Source organism: Arvicanthis niloticus, chromosome X (assembly GCF_011762505.2).
Source record: "Arvicanthis niloticus isolate mArvNil1 chromosome X, mArvNil1.pat.X, whole genome shotgun sequence".
Lineage (NCBI taxonomy): Eukaryota > Metazoa > Chordata > Mammalia > Rodentia > Muridae > Arvicanthis > Arvicanthis niloticus.
The window spans coordinates 3,256,295-3,266,297 of NC_047679.1; the positions used below are offsets into that span (position 1 = coordinate 3,256,295).

Below are 10,003 nucleotides of genomic sequence, written 5' to 3' on the forward strand. Positions count from 1 at the left end.
GGAAAGATTTCCCTTCAGGAGGTCACCCAAACAAAAGTGGCCCTGCAGAGGAGGCTCAGTCAGTCGAGGGTAGTAGCAATCTATCGAGTGGACCTACAGTAGCTAAAGATCGGTCTGCTGGAAGAGGTCGCCCCGACCAACAAGGCCCTGCAGAGAGGGGTCGTTCAGTTGAGGGTAGTAGCAGTCCATCAAGAGAACCCTCTCTTCCTAAATATCTATGTGCAGTAAGAGTTCACCTCATCAGATACATCCCTGGAGAGAGTGGTCGTTCTGTTGAAAATAGTAGCAGTCCATCAAGAGGAACATCTACAGGGAAAGATCTATCTGGAGGAAGAGGTCGCCCAAACAATCAAGGCCCTACAAACAGGTGCCGTTCAGTTGAGGGCAGTAGCAGTCCATCAAGAAGAACCTCTACAGGAAAAGAACGTCTTGTAAGAAGATGTCACTCCAACAAAAGTAGCCTTGCAGATGGGTGGTGTTCAACCAAGTATGGTATCTGTACACCAAGAGGACGCTCTGCAGGGAAAGATGGCCCTTCAGGAGAAAGTCACCCAATCAATAGTAGCCCTGCAGTTGAGAGTCAGTCAGTCGAGGGTAGTAGCAATCCATCAAGTGGTCCCTCTGTAGCTAAACATCGATCTGGAAGAAGCGGTCACCTCAAGAGACACAGCCCTGCAGAGAGGGGTCATTCTTTGGAAAGTAGTAGCAGTACATCAAGAGGACCCTCTTCAAAGAAAGATCAACCTGGTGGAAGATGTTGCCCCAACAAACACAGCCATGCAGAGAGGGGTCGTTCACTCAAGAGTAGCAGCAGTCTATCAAGAGAACCCTCTTCAGAGAAAGATCGATCTAGAGGAAGAGGTTGCCCCAACAAACAAGGCCTGGCAGAGAGGGGTCGTTCAGTTGAGGGTAGTAGCAGTCCATCAAGTGGACCCTCTGTAGCTAAAGATCTAGCAGGAAGAAGTGGTCACCGCACTAGACATAGCCCTGCAGAGAGGGGTCATTCTTTTGAAAGTAGTAGCAGTACATCAAGAAGACCCTCCTCAGGGATAGATCGATCTGGAGGAAGACATTGCCCCAACAAACACAGCCGTTCAGAGAGGGGTCGTTCACTCAAGAGTAGCAGCAGTCTATCAAGAGAACCCTCTTCAGGGAAAGATCGATCTAGACGAAGAGGTTGTCCCCCAAATGAAAGACCTGCAGGGAGGGGTCGTTCAGTTGAGGGTAGTAGCAGTCCATTAAGAGAACCCCCTGTCCCCAAAAATCGATCTGGAGGAAGAGGTCACCTCAACAGAAATAGCCCTGCAGAGAGGGGTCGTTCTGTTGAAAGTAGTAGCAGTCTATCAAGAGAAACCTCTTCAGGGAAAGATCAATCTGGAGGAAGAGGTCGCCCCAAAAAACAAGGTCCTGCAGAGAGTGGTTGTTCACTCGAGGGTAGTAGCAGCCCATCAAAAAGAACTGCTACAGCCAAAGATCAATCTGGAGGAAGAGGTTGCCCCAATAATAGCAGCCCTGGAGAGGAGGGTCTTTTGGTCAGGAATGGTAGCAGTTCATCAAGAGGACCCTCTGAGAGGAAACATCGCCCCACTGGCCAAAGTTGGCCTTTGAAGGAAAACCACCCTGCAGTGGAGGGGCGCTCAGCAGAGAGTGGAATTTGTGCAGACAGAGGGCCCTCTGAAGGGCAAGAGCAACCTGCAGTGAGAAGTTGTCCCGAAAATAGTCACCTTGAAGAGGAATTTCGGGTTTTTGGAAGGAAGAAAGCTGCAAAAAGAGGGCCTTCTGCAGCGAAAGATCACCCCTTTAGCAGAGGTCAGCCTCTGAAGAAAAGCCGCCCTAAAGAGGGAGGCTGCTCAGCAGAAGTGGGTAACCATGCAGAGAGGGAAGCATCTGCAGGGGAAGGTTACCCCACAGGCAGAGGTCAGCCTCAGAAGAAAAGCCACCCTGCTAAGGCAGGGCACTCAGTTAAGAGGAAACCTTCTGCATGGAAAGAGCCCCACACTGGGAGAGGTCAGGTTTTAAAGAAAAGCCACCCTGCAGAGAGGCATCCATCTGCCTCTATGAAAATTTGTCCTTCTAAAAAACATCGAGCTGCAGAGAAAGTTGTCTGTGCAAAGAGAGTTCGTTCTCCAGAAAGAGTTCACTCCATGGAGAGAATTCATCTTGCTAAGAAAAGTTGTCCTGCAGAGAGACAGCTCTCTGCTGAGGAAGGTAGCATGGCAGAGCCTAGTTGCTCCTTTCGGAAAGATCTTTCAAAAGAAACAGCTAACTCTTCCCAGGAAAGCTGCACAGCTGAAGAAGGGAGTAGGGTAGACAATATGCATTCTGTGGAGAAAGGTCATATCTCCATGGAGAAACACTTCCCTGAAGAGAAACTGTCTTCAGGATTCGTGTCTAAGGCGACAGAGCCAAACAATATGCCGAGTCCTCCAGAAAACAAAATTGGCAGTGATACCAATCAAGTAGCCCAGGTCTCTCACCGTAATGTGCCTGTGACTGTGAAGATAAAAATGGGAGTTGAGTTGAGCTTGCCTGGTGAACTGAAGTCTCGTCTTGTTGAGGACTGGGACTTGGTCACCAAGCAAAAGCAGTTATTCCAACTTCCTGCTGAGAAGAGTGTAGATACCATTCTTGCAGAATATGTGACTTTTGTGAAGTCACAAGGGCTTGCTGATAATAGAGAATACTCCGTTGATGAGCTTGTATTTGGAATAAGAGTGTATTTCAACGACATGCTGGCCACGCAGCTGCTCTACCAGTTTGAAAGGCCCCAGTATGCTGAAATTCACCTAGCTTATCCTGATAGTCCAATGTCTCAGGTTTATGGGGCTCCACACCTCCTGCGATTGTTTGTGAATATTGGGACTGCATTGGCCCATTCACCTCTTAACAGGCAGAGTCTTCTCTTAATGTGTAACTATATGCATGGTTTTCTTGAATATCTTGTAGAGAACTCTACTTTGTTTAATGCCAACAATTACAGAGTAGCTTCTGCTGAATATTGCTGCAAAGCCCTGTGAAGGGCTAAACACTTAATCCTGGACCAGTAAATATTTGTTTCCTGTTTGCACTGTGTAATTGATGTTCTTGAAAACTATATAACAGGGCTGAATGTTTCCATTCGATTATTTTTGTTGTGAGCAGAAAATAATAGTGATCTTTACCACCGTGTACCATCATTCAACAACAAATAAATGTTCACTAAAAACTTTGTTGCTTTTTTTACAATGTTGTTTGTATGTAGGTGCTTCTATGCCTTCCATATTATGAATTTCTCCTACATATTCATATTATATGATAAAATGCCCTCATTTCTAGTGCTAAAGGTTCTACACAATGGATATACACCAAACACATATACACATAATTAAAAATAAAAATCTTTTTAAAAGATAAAAGGGCTAAGGAGGTCATGAGTTCAGTTCCTACATTAAAGAAGAAGAGAGGAAGAAGCAGAGAAGGCAGAGGAATGACTGATAAAGAAAAAGGAAGAAGGGGATGAGAGGGAGTTAGAGGGGGAAGAAGAAGAGGGGGAGCAGACTTGGAGGAGGGCAGGAGGAGAAGAGATGGACAAGGAGGGAGAAAGGAAGAGAGGAGGAGGAAAAGGAGTAGGAGCAATTGGGAGCAGGAAGAGAAGAGGAAAGGAAAGAAGGAAGAGGAGAGGAGCAAGGAGAAAGAAGGGGAGGGGGTCCAGAAGATGAGGGGTAAGAACATGAGGAGCTGGAGGAGAAATACGGGAAGAAGAATGATGTGGGGGAAGAAGAGAAGAATGGGGGAGGAAGAGACACAAGACAAGGAGAGGAAGGAGGAAGAAGATAAGGAAAGAAAGGGCAGAGAAGGAAAGTGTGAGAAGAAGGAAAAGGAGGGAGAAAATAGGCCAAGAATATAAAGCAGACTGGAAGAAATGGTGGAAAAGGGAAAGAAAAAAGGAAGACAAGAAGGGCCAGGGCAGGGAGAAGAAGGAAAACAGAAGTAAGATCAGGAGGAAGAGGGTAAGTAGAAAGATTGGAGAAAAAGGAAGAGGAAGAGGGGGAGGAGGAGAAAGAAGAGAGGAAGATAAGATGGGTGAAGAACAGAAAGAGGGGGACAGGAGGACAAGACGTGGAGGGAGATGACAAGAAGAGTGTGGGCAGAGGGGAAAGGAAGAAAGAAAGACTGGAGATGGAAATGGGTGAAGGTAAAAGGAGAACAATAAGTAATGGAAGAAAGGAAAGAGGAAGGAGAGAGTGAAGAGAGGAAATACTAGAAGGATGAGGAGAAGGGGCAAGGCAGGGTGGAGAAGGAAAGCTGGAGGAGGAAGACAAGGAAGGGGAAGAAGAGATGTAGACGATAATTGCAAGCAGGACAAGTGGGCCAAGAAGGAAAGGGGGGGAAGAATGAAGGGATGGAGGAGGAGTGGTTAGGAAGGAGGAGGAATAGGATGAGGAAAAAAGGGGGAAGCCAGAGGGGAAAGGAAAAGCAGGGAAAAGAGCAGATGAAAAGGAAATTGTGGTTTGAATAAAGTAGTGCCCATAGAGAGTGGCACTATCAGGAGGTGTGGCTGTTTTTGGAGTAGGTGTGGCCTTCTTGGAGGAAGTGTGTCATATCTTCCTGCTGATTGAGTTATAGAACTCTCAGCACGATGTCTTCCTGAATGCTGCCATGCTTCCCACCTTACTGATAATGCACCAAAACTCTGAACTAAAAGATAGCCCCAACTAAATGGTTTCCTTTATAAGAGTTGCCTGGATCATGATGCTTATTCACAACAATAAAAATACTAAGACACAGGGTGAAGAGGAAGAAAAGAAGTGATGAAGAACAGGAACGAATAGAGATAGGAAAAGGGGAGGAGGAGGGGGAGGAGGGAAGAAGAGGGAAATAAGAGAAGGGGGAGAAGGAAGAGGGGACAAGGATGATGAGAGGAGGAGAAAGTGTGTGTGTGTGTTTGAGAGAGAGAGAGAGAGAGAGAGAGAGAGAGAGAGAGAGAGAGAGAGAGAGAGAGAGAGAGAGAGTGAGGATAGGTGAATACTGTTTGCCTTCAGTTCATGGTAAACAACATTTTGTCTTTCTATACTATCATAATTTATTGAATAACAATAAAGTCACAATGTTTAAAGGTTTCTGTGACAGCAATTTGTCACATAATCTGCCTATCATAGTAGCTAGGCTGTGGCAAATCCAGGTTCATTATTCCCATCTTAATTGCTAATATTAACCCATCACATAACACAGTAAATACATCTGTATGCATGCATAATAGTTACAGAATGGATATGAATTAAGGAGGCTGCAGTAAAGTTGGAGAGGTTTCATCAGTGGACTGAGAAGGAGTCTGTAGGGATAATGAACGAGACAGTGCCTCAAGCAAGCTGCTGCTGGAGCCAGGTTTGAGAGTAAAGATGATAGTTCAGCTGTCAGGTGAAAGGTTGAACTGCTCAGAAGTAGGAAATGGGTTAGGGTCAGGAAAAGGCTGAAGATCCAGGTCCAGATAGGCAAATAGGAGAACAGGCAAAGGGTCCAGGAGGCAGTGTCAACAGCAGGGGACATAGCCAAGCAGAAGCTCCAAGAATAGTTACGAGGTCCTCAGTTCTTCCTGTACATACTAGGTATCAGATGATAGGTTGATGTGGGAGCCATACCAACACAGTGTTAGGTGTCCATTACTTTATGGTCTCCAGGTGAAAGAGTTACATCCTTCCCATGGTCTGACATGTCTGCTAAGTTCTAGGACCTGATTATTTTATTTTTAATAGGATTTTAATATATTCTTGTGTCTCTACAGTTCAGTTCATCTAATAAATGAATAGAGTCGGTCTCTTCTATCCCCAGGAATAAGTTATTTGACAGTCTATGAGGGTTACCTAGGCTCAGCACAGCCAAATTATAAACAGACATTGGCATTGAGGCAGAATTTGGGCTGTACATTTCTAGTCATATCCAACATGTCCCTGTAATCAGGGTTGTTCTGTAGCATGTAGTTTTAAATAAAACCCACACTAAACCTGTCTACATGCTGGCATTGGGGGTTTTGCTCACTCCCACTGCTAGCTCTGTGTAGCTGTCTTGCCCTGCTTCCGCTACTAGCTTGCTAAGGAGGTTCAAACCAGTTTTTCCTATAAATGGCTGGATTGGTGCTTGCATTTCTCAGGCCATCCACCTCATGTGTCAGGCCTGCAGAATGCCAGCTACATGTCATTCAGCTCCCCTTACCCTTGAAAAATGAAATCACTAGAGACTTATATTATACCAGCCAGACTTATAAAAGTAAATCTCCAATCTCAAAATAGCCTTGAAAACAACACAGAATTCAGTTAATATGAATACAAGCTGCATGCCTAAGGTGGGCAAATATATCACTACACAAATATATGGCTGACCTATGAATTCCCTAGCTACTTGAGGCTCCTCCAGGCCACATGGCATCTGCTCCATTTTCAACCTCTATCTTCCTCTCCCTCTGTCCTCCCTCTCATTTTCTTCCTCCACTCTCTCTCTAGAACTTTCAGCTCTGCCTTTTTCTTCCAGTTTTTTTAACTTTTTTTTGATTTTTTTGTGTGTTTCATATCATGTACCCTTGTGACTCTTCTTCCCTTTTCCCCTCATTTTGTCCCCTATTTGCTCTTGCAATTGAAAGACCCCCTATGAGGGGAGATCCTCACTCAAGCCTCGGGGTGTCATGGCCACCCAATAATTCACAAGACACCAATCTAGGTGCAATCTGTAAGAAGTATATTTCGGGATCAACCGGCTGATGGTCAATCCATAACTCAAGCAGGAGCAGAGAAATTGACCCAGCAGCCCGGGAGAGTGGGACTTTTACAAATCAGGGGGTAGAGTGGGTAACCAAGGGAACATCTAGAATGCAATCTCATTCAACCATTCATCTTGTGTCATCTAGTTCCTGGAATCACCTAGATGACTTGCATCTTTCTTTGTACCATTCACCTTGTGGAATGTGTCTCTGTGCTTTGGGCCTTCCCCCCCCCCAACCCCCCCAAGGTGGGTTCTCCTCCCTGAGGTCTGAGGAATGTTATTTAGCTTCTCCCCTCCTCTCCTAAATATTAATCCAGCAAGTGTCCTCTGACTCCTGAATAATGTACCACTTCTGGAATGTAGAATGTATCCTGGAGCAGTGAAGACCTAAAATCTCACATTTAGTTCTGCTTTCTTGTTGGAACTAGTGAACTGGCTAGCCTGCATTTTTTTTTCCTCAGGTGTAGGGGTCATAAAAACTTCTATACTTTTCATAAGTTTTCTATACCTTTCACAATCTCTACCCCCCAAATAAAATACACACATACATACATACACACACACACACACACAGACACACACACAGAGAGAGAGAGAGAGAGACAGAGACAGAGACAGAGACAGAGAGAAAGAAAGAGAGAGAGAGACAGAGAGAGAAGCAAACAACCACCACCAACAACAATGATAAAGAATGCATAGACAACATCTCATTTTGTAAACTGTAGTATGTCACCGTGTATCCTACAGTATATATTTTTCTCCATACATCTTTACTTGCAAATGTTCATTGTAATGATTCATTGGTCTGCTTCAAGGCTTCTATGACATCATCCATATTGGATCCCCATCAGGACTTCTCCTAGTTATCCTGTTGTTGCCCTGTGTCCTGGAGATCCTGCAGCTTTGGATCAGCAGGACTGGCCCTTTCACATGTCCCAACCGTTTGCAGATGATATAGATTTTGAAGTGGGCTAACTCAGATTCCTGGATCTGGGCCTGAATGGTAGATGAACTTGTCAGCCTGCCAGCTCTCCCTTATCTGTACCATCAGGGCATGTTCTCCAGTACTACTCTGGCTAGGCTATTCAGTGTAACCATTAGGAGGAGGCAAGGTTTGCTCTCTTGCTCTCATGCCCTTGGGGTGAAACTCCTGTACCCACACCTCCAGAGCCAGTTCCACTGTGCTACCCAGTCAAGGTGAGAGGCTCCCAATTTGCAGCCTATGAGGGGCTGGGCCAGCTTTCTCTCTCTTACACCCTCAGGGCTGGTTTACCTGTGTCTTTCCCACCAGGGCCTGCTCCATTATACTGTGCAGGCAAGGTATAAGGTTGTCTCTCCTGAGTGCTATACCTGAGGAGGGGCAGGGCCAGCTACTCTGCTCTCATGACCTCTAGTCAGATCTCCCAATTACCTCCAGCAGCAAGAGGCACAGCAGATGAGTGGTGGGGCCAGTTCTTCTATGCTCACACCCTCAGTGCTGACCCACCCATACACTCACCAGTAGAACCAGCTCTACTATGCTTCTCAGGCAAGATACCTACTCACCCGTGTGTTGCAAGAGGTGAAGGACAAGGCCAGCTCACCTCCTCTCCTGACCCTGGGGTCAGCTCTCCAGACTGCCTCAGGTGGTCAGGAGTGAGGGGGTGGAGGGCATCTCCTCTCACCCTGCCCATGGTACCTTATGACAAAGGAGTGGTGGGGCCAGTTCTCCCATGCTCTCAACCTCCTGGTTGTCTCATCTGCACCCCCACACCAGGGTCAGCTCTGTTGTGCTGTCTAGGTGAGCTGAAGAGCCTGCTCTTTCAAGTGCTGTAGCTGGTGAGGGACGGGGCTAGCTCTCCTGAGCTTATGACCCTGTGGGCAGCTTTCCTGACTGCTGGAGTTGGCAGCACTTGAGGGTAGTAAGTAGCAATCACTTGTCTGTCTATGCTACCACATCACAGATGTGCAGACAAGTGGCAGGACTAGCTCTCTCACACTCACACCCTTGGGGCAGCTCACCTCCATCCCTGCCACCAGGGACAGTTCCACTGTGCTTCCTGGGTGAGATGCAGAGCCAGCTCTCCAGAGTGCTGCATCTAGTGAGAAGTATGGCCAGTTATGTACAGCTCCTGGACATCTATGTGGTCTCCTTGGCTGCCCTAACCAGAGATGACCCCATTTTCTCTAGTGGTAATATGAGCCATGGACATGGCACTGACCCCCTGCTGCTGGATAGCCATGGACCTAGACATGGCCTTCAGTGGCAGTTAGGGCTAGAGCAGGTTTGGCTACTCACAAATGACTTTCCACCCTTGAGTCTCCATTTCAATCTCTGTTAGTAATGCTCAAGCTGCTTCACTTCTCTTTCCCACCCATTTGACCACCACATACCTACACTCTGTGGTGACTGCCACTGTAGGCTGGCCATGCAGCTGGTGGGCTCTTGGGTGATATCTTCCATCTCTGCTGCATTACCATGGTAGCAAGCAGGTATCTATGGACTGCCTTTGTCATGAACTGGAGGGCAGATCTGTGGGTGGCATGGTGGAATGCAGGTCTCAGTCTTCCTACTCCTGCACTGTGTTGCTTTGCTTTGCTTTGCTTTGCTTTGCTTTGCTTTGCTTTGCTTTGCTTTGCTTTGCTTTGCTTTGCTTTGCTTTGCTTTGCTTTGCTTTGCTTTGCTTTCCATCAGCCCTAAGCATAAGACAGCTTTAACCATCAAGCCAGGCATCAAGCCTGAATGAACAAAGGACTGCCATCTGCTCTGCCCCTGGCTGATATAAAAATACCACCACCAACAAGGTGTCTCTTTGCCCATTACCAGCAGGGTACAGTTCTTATTTTGAGAGTCAGAAGGAATCTTATGACTTGTAGATCAATAGATCTGTCTGTCTGTCTGTCTGTCTATCTATCTATCTATCTATCTATCTATGATCTATCTATCTTTTTCTTTCTTTCTATTTATTTATGTATGCATGGGTATGCCCATATGTATGTTTGTATTTTTAGAAGATGACAATCTAAGGAATTATAGATATCCAAATACTTGATAAAATATTAGACAATGAACCAATAAAAGAACCAATAAAATTTACAGGATTTAATAAATAAAAACTTAGTATATGCCTAGCATTATGGTTCCATGTTGAGCCATTCTGCCAGTGTGTTTCTGTTTTGTGTTATGAGTGGTGTGTCTTGCTGATACCAGGAGAATATTAGATGTAATCTATTCAGGCATATTTAGGCTTACATGTCCTCCAGGATGCTTTTCCAATCAACAACCCAGTCA

General features: G+C 45.9%; 1 protein-coding gene and 1 non-coding gene across 2 annotated transcripts; one reads left to right on the forward strand and one right to left on the reverse strand.

Moving 5' to 3' along the window:
- The first annotated feature begins 2,507 nt into the window (after positions 1–2,507).
- On the forward strand, positions 2,508–3,098 carry LOC117694733 (mortality factor 4-like protein 2). Its single transcript, XM_076918382.1, has one exon. The coding sequence runs from the start codon at positions 2,508–2,510 to the stop codon at positions 3,015–3,017; it is 510 nt and encodes a 169-aa protein (XP_076774497.1). The 3' UTR covers positions 3,018–3,098.
- Positions 3,099–9,399: 6,301 nt separating this feature from the next.
- LOC117695609 (small nucleolar RNA SNORA48) lies at positions 9,400–9,545 on the reverse strand. The gene has a single exon (XR_004604660.1). It is a non-coding gene; the product is annotated as a small nucleolar RNA SNORA48 (small nucleolar RNA).
- Between the last annotated feature and the right edge of the window lie 458 nt (positions 9,546–10,003).